The sequence below is a fragment of the Hetaerina americana genome, unplaced genomic scaffold, assembly GCF_022747635.1.
Source record: "Hetaerina americana unplaced genomic scaffold, ioHetAmer1.1.p SCAF_5, whole genome shotgun sequence".
In the NCBI taxonomy this organism is placed as follows: domain Eukaryota; kingdom Metazoa; phylum Arthropoda; class Insecta; order Odonata; family Calopterygidae; genus Hetaerina; species Hetaerina americana.
The window spans coordinates 65907581-65929881 of record NW_027287095.1 but is presented as its reverse complement, the minus strand read 5'-3'; the positions used below and the strand labels follow the sequence as shown (position 1 = coordinate 65929881).

At 35.3% G+C, this 22301-nt stretch overlaps 1 protein-coding gene across 4 annotated transcripts in view; it reads left to right on the top strand.

Moving 5' to 3' along the window:
• The window catches only part of Slik (Sterile20-like kinase), a 50193-nt gene that overhangs the window by 15030 nt on the left and 12862 nt on the right, over positions 1-22301 (top strand). For all 4 annotated transcript variants that reach the window (XM_071591606.1, XM_071591603.1, XM_071591604.1 and 1 more), the window contains 10 exons: positions 4680-4764; positions 6510-6715; positions 10310-10883; positions 12295-12672; positions 14011-14162; positions 14419-14531; positions 16355-16484; positions 18095-18270; positions 20491-20587; positions 21725-21880. In XM_071591606.1, the coding sequence (XP_071447707.1) occupies positions 4680-4764; positions 6510-6715; positions 10310-10883; positions 12295-12672; positions 14011-14162; positions 14419-14531; positions 16355-16484; positions 18095-18270; positions 20491-20587; positions 21725-21880 (2067 nt within the window). The remainder of the gene's footprint in view (positions 1-4679; positions 4765-6509; positions 6716-10309; positions 10884-12294; positions 12673-14010; positions 14163-14418; positions 14532-16354; positions 16485-18094; positions 18271-20490; positions 20588-21724; positions 21881-22301) is intronic.

The following is a 22301-nucleotide window of genomic DNA, read 5'->3' as shown; positions in this document are numbered from 1 at the left end:
AATATACCTTTTCCGTACATTTATTTTTTTAATGAGATCATTCTTTTGTCTTGAGGATAATAGCCTATGTAGATGTTTTTCAATTGAGGATGTAGAATAATCATTAGCGAAAATTCTGGGTAATTTGGGATGATATATGACAAGCCCCTGATAACATTATATTTTTTAGTTTTGACATAATTCACTTCTAGTTATTTTTAGGATTACAAATTAGTTGGTTCAAGAGTCTAGTTTCTGTTGTGTACTCTTAAAACAGAATCTTAAATTTTAATTAATAGGATAGCGTTGAGGTATCTAGAAAATAGGAGACATTTAGGAGTGTTGAAGCATGTGTGTTACTTGACTGTGACTAGTTCAGTTGTAAAGTTGTGAGTATATTCTTGTCTTCAGTCAAGTGTGATTGGAGCAAGTGCCACAAGAATTGTTTTGTTCTGTATGGGGTGTTGAGAACCATTTGAAAAATTAGTGAGGTGTTCTGACAAAATATTTTGTCTGACATCTTCTGCAGGTCTTACAAGCCGCACATATTACCTGTATAATTATATAAATGCACGAAACATGAATTTAATTCTCTTGAATAATCTTATTGTAGCTATTTAAACAAGAGCACTGGGTGTGAAAGCTAGATAAAACAGAGCACTGGGTGTAAATAGAGTATTTCCTCATTTTCAGTTACAGCCTGTTTTGGTTCAAAGTCATATGCATTCAGGTTATAAGTACAAAATGGAAGTTATGTGTATAGTATAAAATACCACCATTTTTATTGATAGCGTTATGGTAATTGTAAGATAATAAATTATTTGGAGCTCTCGAATATTAAGGCAAAATACTGACTTATGTCTAATTATTGGTATATTATTGAAGACAAAGATAAATTATGCAAATTCTTACTGTCAGTTAACAACCACCTTTTTATGTGGCAGGAATTTAGATGCATTGAGGGTGAGCCCAGATTTAACTTAAATGATCTAATGTTACTAAATTAATATGCTTCTTCGTATAGAACCATGATTTAAATGTAATGTAATAGACTATTTTGATGAAGTATAGGCTTCTACACATCCATATCAATTCAGTACTTGCCTTTACCATTTAAATGATGATAAATTCTCTATGGACAACAAATGGCTTGTCATTTTGTTATATGCAAACATCCTTAAAATGCCAATAAAATTGCTTGAATTATTCATTTAAATGACATTTTTGCATAATTATTTGCAGAAAATGACATAACTTGGCCAAAATTAGATATTTAATCTTTTACTGATATCATCCACAAGTCCTCTTACCCTACTTGGTGATGTTATGACAAAAATGTTCCTTATTCTAATTCTAGTCTGTTCTAATTTCCTTCTATAAAAGATTTCAAATCCTTCCAATGTTTCAACAAAACTGCCTTGCTAAGGCATGAACAAAAACTTAATGTGGGATACAGCATAATTCAGTAATAGATTTGAAGTTGTTTGACTTAAACTAGTAATATTTTTCGTAGTGGCAGGCATGCTCATATGGCACACATTCTTTCACATTGTCTTGCATTTTATGCGATGAAGATTTCTTTTTAGTTTTTGTAAAAATACTTAATGTAAATTCTAAAATTACACCTTAGCTACTGTTTCTCATTCTACTTGCACATTTGCAAGTCAGTTGAGGCCCAATTTTGACAGTTTTTGTCCTTGTTCCCTGTGCATGGGAATGTTTATTTTTTTTTTTAATGGTGGATCTTAAATGTGAGTTCAGTTGTCACTGAGGGCTTATCTTTCATGAAGGACATAAAATACATTTATGTAAATGTCGAAGTAGTGCATGTACCTATTTGCTAATTTTTTTTACAAGGATTTACATTTTTAAATGTTTCATGTGTATGTAAAGGTCCCTTAATTAAAGAATTGCTTACACTGGTAGCTAATTAATTTTCACGATGACCAAGTGCTATAGTTTTGAAAATAGAAGCATGCGGGATGCAAAAGATCTATGTAGGGGATATATCAAGAGCTCCTTAAATATTATTATATTTAATAAAATGTAAATGAGGAACAATTTTCATAGTAGTAAACTAAGGCAAATCTAAATTTAGGTTAACTTAAGTTGTGTGTTTTACCAAGTCCATTTCTTTCTAGTATTATATCTAAAAAATGCTCGTCAGTTCATTTGAGTTCATATTCTCTCATCAGGCGTAGGAATTCAAGTTTGATGTTACAACAATGGTAATTTAATATTTTTACCAAAAATATTATAATGCTGTAAAAATATCAGGATTCTCAAAAGGAGCTCTTCTAAAAGGAAGCCTTTTTATTTTGCATATTTCTCATTGCTTCTTTCATTGGAATAAATTATGAATAGTTCGTGTAAGTTCATATTTATGAAACAGTTCTTTGTTGCATTGTTCTCTAGGTGTGAAAGGCTCTGTCATCCTTCCATTTTTCACTTGCTAATTTCATATCAACTCCAATAAGCATGCTTAGAATTATAGTTTCTACCAATTTGGAAACAAGTAAGATGTTTTTGTTCATGTTTCATTTTAAAAACATAGGTTATATGCTGTATTTTAACTTGTAGAAACATTTACATCCATAACATTTGAAATGTTACAAATCTTACTACGTATGATTTCAGTTCTATTAAACATACGGCATTACTTGCATATATATGGATACTACAATTTTTCATTGTTGTTGGTAATAAATAGAATTGAAAAGCTACCTTTAGGGTTTCTCTAATTCCATGACCTCAGTTTTCAATAGCCATTTATGGTATCTTCAGTGTGTTTTGCATGTCACTGCAACAATTTCAAAGCGTGAAAATCTTTCTCCTTGACCTTGGATGAAGCAGATTCTTCAACTTGTGCTGTCCGTACCAATTCGGACCAATGTAATTTGTTCATTTTTATAATTTAGAAATGGAGTTTTATAATACATACACATTCAGTGCTTTAGTCATTTTGGATGTATGTACTAATGTTTTGCCAAATTATTTTGCAAATCATAGGCCTTTGCGGGTATATAGCAATCCTAAGGCAGCTTTTGAGAATGTGGCTATATAATAGAGCATTAAAGTCCCCAGTTCGTCTTTCATGTTGCAGCAAACATTGTCACTCTTGAAGTAACCCTCTATAATGTGAAAGAAACATTGAACCTCAAGAAGCAGCTTACATTCACTCTTGAAAGCCGCTTAAAACCATATTACAGATGAAATTTCCCTTGGTGTGCAATTTATCCATTGTCAGTTGCTGAATGCATATAGTAAACCCACACTAATCCAGACCTGGCTAATCCAGGTTCCGTTTAATCTTGCCATAGTCAGTGCACTACGGGTGGCCTATCAAAGGCCCACAGAAAGCAGCACTGCTGTACTCAGCCAATGTATATGTTTAGCATGCAAGTTTCTATAAATTTGGTTGAAAATAATAAAATTATTTCAGTCAATATTCCAGGTGCACATTATTTAATTATGGATTAACTATTGCTGCATGAAGCATAATTCTTATGTTCATCTAAATGCACATTTTGCAGACATTACACTTGCATTTGAATTAGATAGCTAGTTCTTTCCATGCAATTTTGTGATTCTTAGTAAGCCTAGATATTAAATGATTATGAGATCTCGTGGCAGAAAAAGTGAAGAAGCTTTTGACTGCACTGAAGAAGTGTCAGTAAAAGAAAGTGTAACTTTGATAATTAAATTATGTAATGTTTCCTGAGAAAATGGATGCTAAGGTTTCTGTTAGATGTTTGGTATTGCTTTACGCACTATCCGATCTGAAAAAGTAGAAGACTCAAAATTCATCTATTTGCTTTTAGGCTTGAATTAAATTTCCATAAAATGGTAATGCAGGTTTGGTAAATTATGCTAATGAAATTTGAAAGATTCAAGAGTGCACGGTTGGCATGTGGGTAATTGACCAATTTAATGAAAATGCATTACCCTGACTTGAAAGATACATCATATAGACCTTTCAAATAATAATATCATGTGGAGAACTTTGGCAAATAATGGTTGGCTATGATGGTTTAGACATCATATTATTTACAATAAAGGCGCCTCTAAAGAGCTGATAGCAATGCCGTTGGGCCATTTATGGAAGATTGTAAACTTATGACTAAATATGATTTACAGTTGTCTCAGATCTATATGACACCTAAAATGGGCATGTATTGAAGAGCTTATATATAACACTGACCTGACATTGCATCATTACAGCTGGAAAATAAATAAGAAAACTATTGCAATTTTTCTGAAGTTAAGATCTGGAGATTAGATGTATAAATTGACTCATTAGTGTGAAAGATTCGAGGGAGAAAATGTTCCATGGGATTCCATGAGTCAAAGCCCTGAATAATCTAGATTTTACCTAATCCTGACATTTGGCCCCATACAGTCCAGATTAGCAAGGGTTTACTTTACTTTCAACCTTTATTTAGTTTTAATTGTTTTTCCGGTGCAGTAAAGTGACAGTAAAGTTGTAATTTTATTCTTATCTAAGTACTAAATATACTGTTCATATACCAGAATTCTTAAAATTTTTAATCAAAAACCACAATGATATGTAATAATCATTCGAATTTTTAGTGCCACATGCAGTTGAGTGGTAAAGTTATTTATATTCGTATTATGTGTGCATTATCTTGGTTTATGTTCCTCTGTTCATTTTCTGTAATTATTGTTTTCTCATCTTATAGGACCCCCGCATATCCCACCTGCCCCACTACCTGGAACCTGGAGAAGATGACTCCACTTCCCTTAAGAGTGATATTGATGTAAAAAGTGAGTTTTTGACAGTGGATGACTTCTCAATTATTATAAAAACATTCGTATTTTTGTCAAAAATAATATAACTTGTTGGCATGTATAACGTTCAAAGTTCATTGGCTACTCCCACCATCATGGACCATTTCAGTACATGCCCTTGCAGTTTTCCCTCTAATTTCCCTCTAAGGGTGGCTGTTTTTGGTCGAAATTGAGCAATTTTGGTACAAATTTCGCGGTGACCTATATCAAGCCCAAATCATTGGTAAAAATCAAATGGCACGAGGCAATCGATATGTTGAGGTCCCCAGGACTTCTCAAACGGTGATTCGAGATGGGCCAGTACTATGTTCTTCACTTTATTAATGTTTTCGTCTGTTGACATTCTTGGGTGTCCAGCATACTCTTCATCTTTCATATCCTCTTGGCCATCTAAAAACATTTTGTACCTCCGTTAAATGTTGCTTTGGTGCAAATTACCTTCTCCATATGACACAGTCAATATTTAGAATGCATCTGCACACTTAATTTCATTTTTCACACAAAATTTGATTGATTCTTTGATCCGTTTTTGGGAGCAGGTAAAAATCTAAGACAAGCCAAAACACGTCCAAGCAAAACAGCTGTCAACAATTGACCGACCATTCAAAATGGCAGAACTTTTCGGCATAAGTGAGAGGCATGCATAACTCCACAAAAAATCAAAAACCTGCAAAAATTCAAAATGCATGATACTTTTTGAACAGACCTCGTATGAATATATAGTACAACAAATAAGAATGTTATCTCATGTCTGGATTATTTTTTTGATGGGTAAAACAAAATTCATGGCTTTTTAAGTATAATCAATACCTGGTATGAAAACTTTATTATTATTTTTAAAAAATTATTTTTAGAGTACTTACTTCAGTGGAGTAGTTACAATAGATATTTACTTTGATTTCCATTCCATTTTTGCCCAGACATCCTTCTGATTTTTCGTCCATATACACTCAGTAAAAACTCAGATGTGTAGGAAGTATTTGGGATTAAACTCTGAAAACTTTGATTCAGTAACTTAACATAATACAGAGAAAAGCTGGCAAGTTCATAAAAAGCTGCTCTGAAAGGACACAAAGCATCTCATGAAACTGCAGAACCTGAGATAGGGGACCCTTGGAGATTCAAAAGTACAAGGCTAGCATAAACTTGTAAAGATCATGTGATTTTACTCATAATGTCAATGAAAATCAATTATTTTCCAAGACAGGCTAAATGACACAGTTAAAGAGATACTGTGTAGCTGGTTAAGTTAAGCATTTTTTTCCTTTGCACATTCCATGACCATAGCTGTAAGAGAATGATTCATATGCAAATTAAATTAATATCTTTTGTGTCCCGCACAGGCTAATCAAACTTCTCGGAGAAACCTAAATAAATTATTGGAATAGCTAAAGTTCTTTCTCATGTCGCACATTCTAGGAATATATTTAGCCCACATGGTATTTTGTTGACTTAGTTGAGTCCATTTAAAATCTAAAACTCCATTTGGCATTGTCTGCGGTTGATGTATAGTTCATATAGGTAATAATTATTCAGTACTATTTATGGTTTTCATTTAATTCAACTATATTTTTTCAACTCTGAGAACTATAAACATTAAAAAGTAAAGTAGCTAATAAATTTTACTCTGCAGTCAGCAGAATAAGTGAAGTGTTCTTGTCAGTGGTGATGCTTGTATTTTATATCAGCATTAATGTGTGATTTATTCCTTCTCTTTCCAGCACCAGAGGTTGGGCTGGTCCCTGGGGAGCAGTCAGAAGAGGAGGTTGAGAGTGAGGAGGGAGCGAAGAAGAGAGAGGCGGACAAAGAGGGTCCAAGGGAGGGAGGAGTGTCGGAAAGGAAGAGGTTTAGGGGAGGTGATGGGACAGAAGGCGGTGAATTGCGAGGCAAGGCAGCAGGGGCTGGGTCCAGGGAGGAGATTTCTATGGTGAGTGGTTGTATCTCAGTCTACAGAAAGTGAGTTAAATCTTTGAAAAATGTCACTAACTCAATCAAGAACTTGGTTGAATGGCAGTTAAGAAAGGTAAGTCTTGTTAAGTAAATGATAGATGTCTGTTGACCTTGACTCTTATCAGGAAGGAAGGAAGAGAACTTCCTTTCTGTGGGGGGAAGGCATGTGGACATCTTCCTGGCGCTTGACTCATTTGAGAATTTTTGTGCATTTCACATCAGGCTCTGTTCTTCAACATGATTGGGAATAGAACATGCTAGGTACACTGCTTTTATATTGATGTGTAGATATAAATGAGATAGAAAGGGCATTAAGGGAGATGAAATGAAATAAGGCCATGGGGGTAGACAACAGTCTTTGGAACCACTAAAAGATTTAGGAAAATGTGGGAGGGAGAGCCTATATGGACTGATTAGTAGCATCTAGTAGCATCTATGAGAAAGGAATCTGGCTGGAAGACTTCATGAGATCAATATTAGTTCCTATTCTGAAAATGATAATGCTATATCATGTGAGAACTACAGAACAATAAGTTTGATTTCCTATGCAACAAAAGTTGTTCTCAGGGTCATCAACAAAAGTATGGTAAGCAAAACAAATTGTTACTTAGGGGATGATCAGTTTGACTTTAGGAAGGGTAGGAGCCTGAGTGATGCCATTGCAGTAATGAGATTATTAATCAAGAGGAATATAGAACGCAACCAGGAGGTATTTGCCTGTTTCGTAGATTTCGAAAAAGCGTGTGATAGAGTGAATTGGGAAAAACTAATGAGTATATTGCAGAAAATAAGAATAGATTGTGGGGACAGAAGGCTAATCCGCAATGTGTACATGTCTCAGACTGCTCAGGTACGAGTGAGGAACACTAAGTCCAGATGGTTAGTGTTAGGAAGAGGTGTAAGGCAGGGTTGTCCATTTACACCGGCGCTGTTCATGGTATATGCGGAGGAAATGATTAAAGAGGCATAGTTAGGAATGAAAGTCGGAGGGGAATTCGTAAAATCAGTTAGGTTTGCTGATGACCAAGCTTAGTTCATCAGTCAGCCAAGGGATTGCTAGCATTTCTTAATGAAATTTGTTGTCTCAGGCGTAACTTTATGGAATTTGCATAACATATTGAAATGAAATGAAATAATTGACTTTGTAATTCCACACACTTTATTTTAAAAAACACAACCCAAGTTTCGACTTGAACGTCATCATCAGGTGGTCCTCATAGAAGCACACTGGCTATATATACCTTCTGATTGAGGGAGGGGGTTGGTCAGAGAGGGAGGTTGGAGGGGTAAAAAGGTTACAATGTAGCTGGGAAGAAAAGAGAATTAGGATTATTAGATGCAGGATGGAAATAAGTATACATAAAACAAAGGTATGAGTAATTCAATTTTCCTGAAAGAAAATGGCTAAGCTTAACATTAAAATTGGAGGGCAAAAAAATAGAGCTGGTAGAATTAGCTGGCAGTTTACGTATCTCGGAAGTGTTTTGGACCAACATGGTCAAAGTAGTTGGGACATAAGGGGAAGAATTGCACTTGGGAAAGAGGCATTCACAAGGAGGGAGTTGATGACAGGGGCGTTGAGTAAGGATATTAAGAAAAGACTCGTAAAAACTTTGATATGGAGCGTAGCTATGTACGGCGTGGAAACGTGGTCATTGAAGCAGGAGGATAGAAGTAGATTGTCTTGTGAAATATGGGTGTGGAGAAGGTGAAATGGACTGAGAAGAAAACAAATGAGGAAGTACTTGGTATGGTGGGCAAAAAGAGGGGTTTGTCAGGAGAAATCCTATGGAGGCAGGAAAAATGGATGAAGGGCGTAACAATCGGTAGTGGGATGTTTAAGACTGTGATAGAGGGGAGAATGTTCGGCGGACAAGGAAAGGGCAGGAACAGGATAGGGATGTTGGACGGGATTAAGGGAGGAAGGAAGTACGCAGAAATGAAGAGGGACTTGATGTAGAGTAGATTGCTGGATTGTGCTTTGTTAGGATTGACAAAATATTTATTTGGTAGTTGTGTCCATGCAAAACTGACAACCGGTGGATTACTTAATAATAATAACATATAAATACATCATTCATCACAATAAGTAGTATTCATTTTCTGGGAGTGGACAAAAGTATTTATAAAATAGTATGAACATTTTCCATTGTTGATGGTTCATGCAACAATGAAATCTAGACCATTTACGCAGAATTACAAGCCCATTTCAAGTCCTCTAAAAATTTGTGAAAATGATAAATTTTCAAATTCCCTCATTTTGTAATTTAGGCAAGTATCAAGTGCTGCAACCCATTATTAACATCAGCAGGCTCAATGTATAAGGACTTATAGCCTTGGGAACTGGGATCCTGCAAGTGGTAATAAGAAGTTTGCATGCACTTATTGCAGAGTTCAGTCCTTCCTCTACCCTTAATAGTTATGCTTTTTGCATATTTGAAGGCTGCAGAATTGATACGTGTTAGCCATGCTTTCACCCTGATTTCGTATTATATCATATAAATTTCTTCAGCTGAAAGCCCCCACCCGGTTTACCTAATCATTAAAGGTAATCATTTAAACTAATGCATTATTAATATTTGTAAGAAATAGATTTCTTGAAATCATTACTACTTATGTGCCATATACCATGTTTGAAATTCTATGTAAACACTAGCAAAATTTACTAATTGAATCTTTTTGGCATGTTTTCATTTGCTAAAAATTTGACTATGCTTCAAAGTAATAATAATAAAACTTCATGCACATGTTATAGTGATGAGGTGTAGAACCATCAAATAATTGACTTGTTTTAATTTTAAATTTTTAACATTTTTGTGGAAGGTTAAATGGAAAGGACAATTTGATTATTGAAGTGATAGGGAAGCAATTAATTTTTCAAAGTTAATATAACACTGGAATAACTGTTTGTTCATCTTTTATTGTTTTAATATGATGTTTATGAGTTTTTTTTGAAGGCCCAATCTTAATCTCATTATTTGAAAACTGCTATCGAAAATGAGATAAAAATTAATTTTTTTAAATTTTTAATGTACATACAGTAAACTCTCGATGATCCATGAGTGGATCATCAATCTTGTGGATTATCCATGCTCTCAGGTCGTTTGTATTTTCCTGTTAATATGATTGATTTAGCTTTCTGAGGAAAATATGTTCTGCTATTCACCTGATAATAGTTCTACATACTGGTAAAACTATAACTTCATCCATATAAATTGGCTGAAAAATGGAAAAAATGTTCTTTCCATTGCAGAAAATAATAATATCAATCACATGAAATGAACAAGAAGTATTTGCATGATATATTTGTTTATCACAATGTTATTTTCTATATTTTTTGGTTATCTGTGTTTTTTAATTATCTCTGATGGATAGCATGGGTAATCGAGAGTGTACTGTTCTCGTTAAATACTACATATCCAGAATATTCAAAAAATCCATTGAAATTTGTGGTCAGGGGCCATAAAAATAATAGTCTGTCCTTCAGACCCCTAAAAGGAAATACATGCCGTGGTGCTATCTAATTTAGAGAGCAGAATGATGAGTGGAACTCAATTTTTTATTGTCACAGGAGGAGAAGCCTGCTCAGGAGGTGGGGAAGACAAAACGTGAAGGAAGCAGGGAAAAGGGACCTGCTCCTCCTCCCCCAGGCAAGCCTTGGAGGAGGCCAGAATCTGTGGAGCTGGCAGATGTGAAGCCCACTCTCGAGGATGCATTGTCAAAGAAGGCTGAGGAAGAGGCAAAGAGGATGGCCGAGGAAGAAGAAGCGGCCAAGAGGCAATTAGCCGAGGAGGAAGCAAAGAGGGTATTGGAAGAGGAGAGGAGGGCAAAGGAGGATGAAGAATTGAAAAGGCAGGAGGAGTTAAGAAGGCAGGCAGAGGAGGAAGAATCGAGAAGGCAGGTGGAGGAGGCAAAGAGGAGGGTGGAAGTGGCAGTGAGTAAGGTAGGAGGGGATGGCGAGGAGGCTGCTGTGAAGGAAGATGGGAAGGATGAGTCTGAAAAACATGAAGAAGATGATAAGAAAGACTTAGACTACCAAGATGGCACAATCTACAGGCCAACAGTTCCTTCGCCCATTCCTCCTATCTTAGATGTTTCAAAGGTTGAGGATGGAAACCTCTCTGCAGATATTTTTGTTGTTGGAGGTACGTTGGATCAAGTAAATATGAATATAAGATAGAAGGATCTTCAGAAAACTTAATGGAGTGAACTTTTGTTGAGACACTCCTTGGTAGGGCAAGATTTACTAGTTAGCTCATTAATTCCTTTAAGTCATTGTCCCAACCCATGTAAATAATTATAGTTAGCACATGTTGGTTTCCCCTTTAGCACATTCTACAAAAGACCAGCAAAAATTTTCTATGCGAATGCTAACTATCCCACTCTTAAAATCAGCAAAAAACTAGTGTAAAACTTGCATGTCCAGTGAAATAAAGCACATTCAGGATTGTAAAACTTCTTTTAGGGATTGCATTTCTATTTGGTTCATCTTGCCCAAAAAAATTCTTGCCTTGTCAACTGAAGATTGTGCCCACAAACTAACTCTTGTTGTCAACCCATTTCAGAAGCCATCCCGCTAATGTGTCTTAATTATACACTTCCAAGACTTTAAATCCAGATTTTCCTTATTATTTGTTTTTAAATTGCCATAAAAATTGACGAATGAATTTCATACTACTTTTGCAAAGGTTAAAAGTAATCATATTTGCCGAACAATGGAAAAAGCAGCATTTTCAGCTGTGGCTGGGTGATTTTATCCTAGATTCCCTTCATGAATACAGACCTCAAAACCCATGCAAGGTTTTTCCCAGAATCGGCATCACAGAGGCTCACATAATGCATATAGAGAATACAGTATTTGTTGTATTTCAATGATTGCATCCATGTATTTATAGACTGTGATTCTTTGCTACCTTTTAAATTTTTTACCTAGAAAAAATTATTAAATTGAACTGTGTGGTGGTATATAGAAGAAAATATAATTTTTGTACTCGTGGGACAATTTTGTGAACTTGTCTTATGTCTGAACCTACTCCACATGGTATTTTAATGGACAGATGAAATACCATCAATATTTTACCACCCATATACAGAACTCTTATAATTTTTAAGCAGTTTTTATTTCAAACCTGTGGGTGCAATAGTCCAGGGGTAGAGCGTTGGACTACTGAATGGAGGGCCCAGGTTTGACTCCCGGGCAAGCCTCTCTGGGCACCCTCAGCTCCACCCAAGCAATGATTTTTTGGGTACCAGAACTTCTAGGGAAACCATGGGCAGTACAGGGAAAGGAACTTGCCTCCCCTACCCTGATGTGTGAATTTCACCCACCATCGGGCTTACTCCTGGCTGAACTCAACCATCACCTACCATATCAACCTTCAGGTTGATTTGGTAGGTGATGGTTTTTATTTCAAACCTGCATATGTCAGAGTATAATTTTGTTGGTCCTTTTGTTCAAAATAATGACATTTTAATGAGTCAACCTATGTTAAGCTTTAATTATCTATGTTTGTAAAACTAAATATGAATTATTGATAATGTTCCTACTTTTTTCAGGAGAAATTGTGGAAGGACCACTATTGGGATTGAACACTTCTACTGTTCGAATCACGGGTGAAACTGTTGACACTGAGGAATCACCAGTAACAGTCATTTCAACTCATGTGCCATCTACACCATCCCCATTGCCCGCAGGGGGAGAAGTATTTATTCTTTCTAATGAAACCAATAAAACTCATGTTGGGGAGTCTTCTACTGATGAGGAACATTTCCCTGTCCGGCTAGATGAGAGTGAGGTGTTAGTAGTGTCACCTGGCCCTCCCATTGGAGAGCCACCATGGTCACCTGGGGGTGCTGGAGATCCAGGCCACGTCTCTGTGGTGCTGGTAGGGGAGGGTGATTCATCCGTTCCACCATCACCAGCAGGTGATAGAGGTGGGCCCTGCTTTATAATTTTTCCACAATGCTATCTTTATTGGAGGTCATATGATACTTCATGGTGTGCCACACAAATCACAATCCTGATTCTCACAAATAAAAGTTTTTGCTCACATTTAAGTGCCTAAATAAGAACAAGTTTTAAATATTGTTATTGGAGATTAAGGCTCATTATTTGCATATTTTAAAATACACCCCAATAAATTCTTGTTTAGGAGAAACAGCAAATTGAATTTAGTAAAGTATGTCTCATCCTCGGCAAATATATTAGATTCACCTTTGTTTGGCCACTGCAAGGCCTTACCTCTTGCTCAGATAATCTGAGTATGTTAGTCGGACGAGGACAGTACCCCGCCAACCCCGGTGGTGGTGAGGTATTGTCCTCATCTGCCAGCCCAAAGGTCATGGGTTCGATTCCCACCTGGGTGGGTTTTCCTTCATCTAGTGCTTGGGTGTTCGTAATTGTGGCTATTGTTATACTTATCATTGTTAATAGTCCAATGTTAAGGTCAAAAAAATCCTGTTTTCGGATTAATGCTAAATAGAATTAAAAAAGCCATTAACAGAAATATGTTGAAATTTAATCTAAAGGCTATAAATTTAGTAAAAATATTTCTTCATCGTGTTTGCAATCAAATAGAACAAATATAAAAATTATGCATAAAAAATCATGTACCATAATTATCTCATTCTGTTGAATTTTGTACTGATTTGAAAGCCACATACCATGTTACCACCACGTAATAATATTTAATTTTCAAATGGAGTGTTCAGGCTCTTTATTTAGACATTCACCTCATTTTAATTTGCCTGACTTATAAGCTGGAAAATTCTATTAAACATCTCCTTTCTATCAATACAGTGCTGGATCTGGTTTTCTCAAAGTTCTCTCAGCCAAGAAGTGGGCAAATGTCTGTATAAGTGTTGAGAAATGGATAAATGAACTGGTGTTGGCTGGTTAAGATCATGTCAATTTAGAGGGAGTCTATCAATGTGAAAATTTAGCAGTTGCAGGGACAATGCGATGCCTTCACTTTTTTTATACAGGGTTTACTCTCTGATATTTCCAAGTGGTTACTGTGAGCTCACAGATTAGGAAGACAATCTGCATGATGATGTATCACACCCTATTGAATTGAAGCTGCTATAACCATAGTAGCACATCTTTTGCACTTATTGTAAACATTTGAAGTCTCAAAAAATGTTTAGCATAAAAGCCATGATCCTCTGCTGTTTTAATGTTCTTAGTATATCTGGACTTGGTTGTTAATGCTAATATTTGAATAAATAACTTAAAGTAAATGTATATTCTGACATCAGTATTTTGCTTTATAGGGGAGGTGTCCATACAAGGTGCAATTCACTTAGAAGGAACAACAGAGGGCGCAACAGATGTTGACCATTTGGAGGCAGAAGAAACTGAGAATGTGACTGTAGAGAGAGAAACAACACCTCCCAAAGACAGAGGAAAATTAGTGACTGGACAGGTATACAAATACATTTTAATAAGCTGTTGACTGTGTTTTTAAATTTTGTTCAATTCTGTTTTAAACCTGGGTATTATTCATTCATGGTACAACATCCCAGGAATACATATGCCATTGCAATACATGTTTTATAGTTCTGCAATAAAATATTAATTGGCATCAATAGAGTATAGTACGTTGTAAGTTTAAGATATAATTTATTTTTGTCTGCTCTCTTGATTGTTGATTCCTACACACTATTGTCATTTTACCTTAGGTTGTGGTTGACACTGTCGGAGTACAACAAGAAGGTGAACCTATTCGAAGGCCTTATTCCCTTGAAGATTTGCAGAATGTAGAAAGACAGTCCACCCCAACATCGACTGAGAGGTATGATTATTCAAGTCTGATATTATAATTCATTTAACTAAATAAACCCATGAGAGTAATTTACATTCAAAAGTCAAATCAAAAGAATTGTGAGTCAGATATTACCAGAACCCCTTATAAATTCAATAAATGTTATAATTACTGTTGGAACTAAAATCTTGTTGACTCTGATTTGCGTTATAATATTTTGAAATTGGTTCTTAGAATTTTATTTCAAGGATGGTAAAGGTGTAGGACATTTTGCAGTGAAGTCTTAATAGGTTTTCCACCAGGTCTGGGTGTCAGCTGCTGACATTTTCATGACTAACTCAATCAAAATGTCAGCTGACACCCTGATCCAGTGGAAACCTAATGAAGACTTCACTGTAATCATGTTCTGGGAAAACACAAAATCTTACACACGACATTTTATTGCGTATTTTATAAAAATTGAGCATTATTTTTATGAATTATTTTAAGAGTTTATTGGTGGTATTATGTTCAATACATTACTGAGAAACCTCATTATTTATCCTACAAACTTTTGATGGACATCATGTCTTGCGTACAACCCAAACCTACCCTAAAGGTTAGATTACCTTGTAACAATAAGAGCAGGTTTAGAGTATGAACAAAAAATTGCCCTCTTATTGCACACTTTTATTTATGTGCTTATGTTTAATTCCATTCAAAAAATTTAGTCAATCTCCCTAGGTTCAGTTAACTTTAAACTTGGCACACTTTTTACTAATGGTGATAATGCTGTATTCTTTCACATTTGAGTTGGTCCTTCCCCCATGATCTCCAGATTCCTCCACAGATTTGTATACTGTTAGGTAGCACCAGAATTTTGTTTGGCTTTGGAAAGGTCTTAGTGAGCCCAGTTCAAATTTGGAATTATCCCCCTCTTTTACACTCCCCTGAATTTTTACATTTTCAGAGCTCCCAAAATAGCAGTTGTCTAAATTCTCTAGTAAGGTGTAAAGGATTAAATCTCATGAGTATCCTGGAGATTTAGTGTTGCATTTTGTAGGTATGTTGTAAGGTGACATGAGTACTGCATAGGTGGGATGAACACATGATCAAAGATTAAGGAGCAGGCTGGGATTAAGACTAAAAAATTTATGGAGACAAAAAAAGACTAGTAATGTAAAAAAAATATTTCTCAAACAAAAAAATACCTTTTTAATTAAAAAGAACTTAAAAGTGTAAGATATTCTTTCTTTGGTGGCCAAACATTTGCAAACATGGCGACAAATAAATCGTGATTCACTAGTTCCATCAGTAATATCTCAACTTATGAATATTACTGACAATAATATTAGAACTTCTTAAAATTTAATTTTAACATTTCATTCGAATTGCTGCTTTAAAGAGTAGTTTTTGTAAATAATTTTTTTAACTCTGCAAGGATTGATGCAAGTTTACTGAATTGTATATATGAAAACACCATCATATCAGAAGGCATGAAGGAAATTAAACAACTGCAACCCAGGTTATGGTAAACCTGTGCTGTTACTATTAGAATGAGAACAAGAATAGATTCCTTTGTCTAATTCTAAATTTAGCCAGCCTCCCAACCTGTGCATATCACCTTTTCTTTTATTAAGATCTACCTCCTATACTGCTCCTTTTGATTTAAAGGTTTCTGCAACGTTCTAGGTAACTGTTACCCATTACTACATCCAAGTAGGAAAATTAAGCTCTTCTAGCTGTTAAAAACCTGGTTGCAAGTGACAATTCCCAATTTAATCATTTGCTGATTTGCTGTATTTATGCATAGTAAGCAATCTGTTGCATTGTTTAATTTATGTCATTGTGTAGTAAAAGCCTTTCGATTTCAGGTCTGATGTTGATGCTGAGTCCATATCAGTTGGTGTGCCTGCTAGCCATGGAAGTGAGGGTAGTGGTGATGCAGTTCCTGCTCCAGAAGAAACTGAAGTGGTTCTTAGGAAACCACATCGCTATGCTGGGGTAAATCTTTTTCAAGAAACACAAATGATGAAATAAATCATTTCAAAATAAAAGATCAGATGAAATGTGGGTAAATTTAGGAAAGTGATCAATAGTTTATTTAGATGGAATTTGGAAAACAGTACCAGAGTAAAGTATAAATAGGAAGGGTGAATAAGTAACAATTTACAAATTTTATAAACTATATGTGATAATTTTTGAGTTAGGTATGGAGTTAGGTACCTCTAAAGCTACGCTAGGACAGGTTTTTCCTCCAGACCTGCCTGAAAAAAACCCTTCATATGAATACTTACTTACCATGCAGGCATACCATGGTAATAGTTAACATTTTTATTTTGGGGGATACAAATCAAAAAGAAGCTGGTCCATCAAACAACACATTGCTGGTTGGGAGCTTTAATTCTATAAAATGTGCCATTCAGGAAATATTTTGATGTTTCAGGTGTGTCATGGGTGTTCCACTCACAATAGATCATTATTTATAAAAGATCATTTATTTTTGCTCACTAGACATCTCCGATGGTCTGTGCTCCCCTTCGGATCCCAATTAGCCTTTGGCTTGTTATCAGGTTTCTCAGGTACTGAACCACTAGAGTTGACACAACACCCATGTCCGAGGCAGAACCCAAGCGTGCAACATTTATGTTAGCAGACAAGTACATTACCTACCTGAAAAACCCATTCAGCAAACATACAAGTATAATGCAAGGGAGCATTAGCATATTACAACAGGGTAAAGAATAAATATTTAATGAAAGCTGAAGATGGCATTCAAAAATTCAATTATTTAATGTTATTATTATAGAAATAAAATCTGTAGATAGCTAGATTTAATGCCTTAGGAAAAGGCTATTCGGGTTTCTCACTGGGTTCCTCCATCAATGACGCCAATGTTACAGAAAACGACTTGTTTTCCGGCTGGCGAAGGGCAAATAGTGGCATGCTCACTTTAAAAGAAAATATGGAATTCTCATGGCTAATTAGTGCAAGGGAAATGATAATGGGAAAGTAGGGGTTGCACAAGCATGTTTAAATTAAAACATTAAATACTATTGTCAACTTTTGATCTGGTGAAATTAAATTCTTTTAAGAAAGCCTGGGTATTTCCAACTTGTTTTTTTTTTTAAGTATATCAAAGCATTTAATTGTCATGATTTCAATTTTATTAAAATGAGATGTTAGGAAGAGAATGGCGCAGATAATCTGCACAGGGATAATCAAAAGTTAACTGCTCTCCTAAGTGGATATTTGTTATCTCAAACCATTGGTTATTACAAATAATTGAGAGCATCGGTGAGTCAAAGCTATGGGATTACTGTCAATGCAAATTGTGGATTTTATTAGTTTTAAAGAAATTTTTTACCGTCATCAAAACTGTTAACTTGGCAAATAATGAACATTTGGGACCTTTTAATTTAAAGTAAGAGCATCTACCAAGAGGTTCATTATGTTCTTTAGATTTCAGCATTACGTCTATCCCTGTTGATCATTTCAATTCCAAAAAAGTACAGACTTTTAGAAATGATCTTCTCTTGAAGGGTCTCTTGATTAGCTGGAAAAATTATTTTATTTTTCATTGTGTGTTCATGCTAGTATTTTTTATAATATAGGATCCACATGCACGTTCTGCAATTAAGGAGGAGATTCGAACAATGAACCTCAAGAAAAAGACAAGAAAGAGGACACGAAAGTTTGAAATTGATGGAGTTGTTGTTACCACCACTACCAGTCGAGTAATTTATGGGGATGAAGGAAATGGACGGCTGTACGATGACCACATATTTAGGTAAGTGCTGGTTGTAGTGTTTCTATTGTGGTCTCTTATTATTCACTATTCTGCATGTAATCTCTCTGCCATGAAATATATTTGTAATTTAGTTTTGTATACAGTAAAACTGGCTTAAGGTGAAGTTCTTGGAGACCATGCGACTTTTCCAGGATGTCAGGATGTACAGGTTTTACATCTTAGACAAGTTGTTTCAATGGAATTTTCTTCCTTCCTCATGAAAATTGAAATTATAGCACTTAAGTAAAAGGAATTTATTGAAAATGGTTTACAATCAGAGTTGGTTTTTACCTTCAGCTATCATTTGAATAACAAGAGAACAGGCTATCGGACAAAATTTGTCTGAAAATTCAATTCTACCTTAATTGGATTTAAAGTAGTTGTGATAAAACAATGCACAGGCACTAATTAATCTTAAGGCTTCCACGAAGTCTAACTGATGAAGGTTCCATACTGCTTCCAGGAATTATCGGCAAGTAGGTTAACTTGTTGGATGACAGTTTTGCCCCCAGTCCTGGAGACATCTTCAGGTCAAAGTGGTCTTCGTTGCATTTTGGCTGTTATATATAAGAGATGCTGGCTGGTCCAGAACACTCTGATTGGTTGTTCCTCGGCGGTTAGGTGGAATCACCCATTTCCACGTCAAAGTCGGGGTGTAACCGTCCTCATCATTGAAATGATTTGGATTTTTCATTCTTTCTACTGCTTCTCTTATGAGTCTCGGGAAATAGTGTTTTTCTTGAGCCAGCACTTTTGTTTGGTTGAACTCAATTATGTGTCCTGGTTCCGCCCACTCATGTTCAATGATTATAAAGAGTCAGAACTGTTTCTTTTCTGTAATCCTTGGATGCTATTCGATTCTGTATCCAATGGTGTTAAAGAAAAATGAATACTCATAATTAATGATCCAAAAAAGTACTGTGGAGAGAGAAAAGGAGCTGATTAAAGATGGGATTTCTGGCGAGAAAACAGTGAGAAGAAGCCTGAAAAAGAAAAAAACTCCATATATCGCTGGAACAGCTGAAAAGATAAGTAAGCTCCTATTCAAGTATAATGTAATAACTAGGTTCTCAACAATAAGAAAAATCAATGATATCATCCCTAAGCCTAAGGACCGGAACCCTGATCTCATGTACGAAGGAGTATATGAGATCTAGTGTACATGTAAAGAATCGTATGTTGGCCAAATAGGAAGGTCCATTAGATGCAGTATTCAGGAGCATCAAAGGGCCAGTGGCAAGAAACAGTTCCAACTCTCGGCGAACGGACATGGGTGGACGGAACCAGGAGACACAATTGAGTTCAACCAAACAAAAGTGCTGGCTAAAGGAAAATGCCATTTCCCAAGATTCATAAGAGAAGCAGTAGAAATAATGAAAAATCCAAAACATTTCCACCATGAGAATGGCTACACCCTGACTTAGACAGGGAAAAGGGTAATTCCACCTTACTGCTGAGGAACAACCAATCAGAGTGCTCTGGGCCAGCCAGCATCTCCTATATGTAGCAGCCAAGATGCAACGAAGGTCACTTTGACCTGAAGATGCCTCCAGGGCTGGGGACAAAACTGTCATCCAACAACCTACTTGAACCTAACCTACTTGAAGGTAATTTCTGGAAGCAGTGTTGGAACCTTCACAGGCATTGTTGTACCTTTTTCTTGGTAACAAAATGGATTGTAATTGTAGTAACACATTATTATGGCACAAAAATGAAAACCTGGTTACTATATATCCACTGAAAAATATCCATTGTACCTGATAGAATTTAGTATTCTTCATTGTTGTCCCTTAGAATTATGATTTAGTAGCAATTGATTATGATACAAATATTTCAAATAAAGGGTTAAAATGAATTAGCCCTTAAATTTGCTTTTTGTTTTGTAGGTGAGTGATGTTTAGAACTTGTAAATGTGAGATCATTCAGAACATTATCCGTCAGGAATTTTTAAGACAAGAATATGGGCATAGAATGTGCACTCCCGGGGCTTGAAACATCCTTAGGGGTTTCAATAATACAAATTGTTGCATCGCCAAACCAATTTTCTGAATTCGTTTTGGCCTAATGTAATGCTGTTACTAAATAAACAAAAGCACAAATCCCTCCAAATTTTGTTGAGTTCCTTAAATAAGTGGTATCTAGTTCCATCATGATTCTAAAAATATTGGTGATACACTATCCATAGGGAAAGTGATTCTTATGGCTTTTCAATGTTTTTAGGAAACAAGAGCTGAGAGAATTGAAAATGCTGCAGAAACAGGAACAGAAGCAGTTTCAGGATCTCACCCTCAAGGCTCAATTCTTCAAAGAGCAACAGGTAATTAAAGCAGCTTATGGTTATTACTGCAAAGAATAATTGTGATTGAATTCTATTACTACTTTTAAAGGATTCAACATCATGGTACAGGAAAAAACATTTTATATATTTGTTGAAGCAATTGAAATTGCCTTAGCAATTAAATGTTAGCATAATTTAGTGAAACAGAATGTGAAACTTTTCGTACATGATGTATCCAGAAATTAGCCATCAAATTACCATCGAGCAATAATAAAAAATATATTTTTTAACAATATCCATTTATATGAAATCATAAATGCATTATTAACCAAATATCATGTGTTGTAATGTGATAGAAGTTCTTGCATATCACGTTCATAGAGGTAACCTTTGATCTGAGCTGGTTGTCAGTTTCTCCATTCTTCTATTCTTCATTGCCTAGGTCCTCCAAGATCATCATCATTTAAAGAATGTCTAACACCATATTTAAGAGCAATAATAAATTGAAAGGGAGGCACACTTCCTATAAATCTGTTGGTTCCATTTAAATATAATATTAATCAAGTTTCAAAGGCTCCCAGAAGTGTTAAACGTGTATATTAGAGTGCATATCCTCAAGAAGGAATCAATCGTAAGAATTTTCTGATGAGAAAAATTCTAAATTGTGAACTTTTTGTTGGGACATGAAATTAGTTCTTTAATTTTCATTCATGGCACGTTTGTGGTTAAACACATTGCCAATGTGTACATTTTTATTTTATTATAATCTCGTGATAAATATTAATTTATAACACATCAAAATGTTTTAAAATATTTTATCTTGATTCTACTTCAATTATATATGACCTCAACATGTCATTTTTTTCACTGGTCCCCTGATAAAGGTAAATTTGAGGTTTGGAATTGATATTCTGCTTTTTAAACCTGGCGAAATGTTCTTTTATAACCTAGCCTATGGAATCATTTAATTAACTGACAAAATCTTAGCCTCTCATGTAAATTATGAGTAGATGTAATTGTGACCACCCCGGAGAAACTGAATAGATTAAATCATTCATTCATTAATGGTAGTTCTAGATAGTGAATGTATAGTGTGATGTTTTGTGACTTAATGGTTATTAATTAAATCCAACTTTGATGTTATGTTTATTAATTAATAATTCGTATTTACTTCAGGATAAAAAGTTTGAGCAAGATCAACAGACTCTACTTCGGTCATATGAAACAGATTTAGAAGCCCAGGTACGCACTCACCGGCAACAAGTGGAAAGGACAGAACAGCAACAGGAAGTTGACCTTCGTGTAACCTCAAAGAAAATCAGAGCAGAACAGGTATGTTAGGAACCCTGTCAAAGTGATAATAAACAATATTCAATATAATGATATAGCTTGTCCAGCAAAGATAAAAGCATGTGCATAGTTTGTATGTGATCATATTTTTTTTCTCAAATTTGTACGACCAATTTTGAAACTTCTTTTGTACATTTCCACAATTTAACGAAGAAGACTACTACTATGGCTAAAGGGTAAAGATATATTGTAGCTTAATCATATTGACACCACCCTTTAGGAAAAATTGGTAAACTGGTACTCATATAGAATTTCAAGGTGCACAGAGAAAAATACAAATGTCACTTAGTTAGTCAAAATTGCCGGGTTTATTGTAGTTGCTTGATAATATAAAAAAGCAGCTGCCTATATATGTGGTCTGTGTATTAAATGCACAAACTGGTGCAATCTGGGAGCCATGATG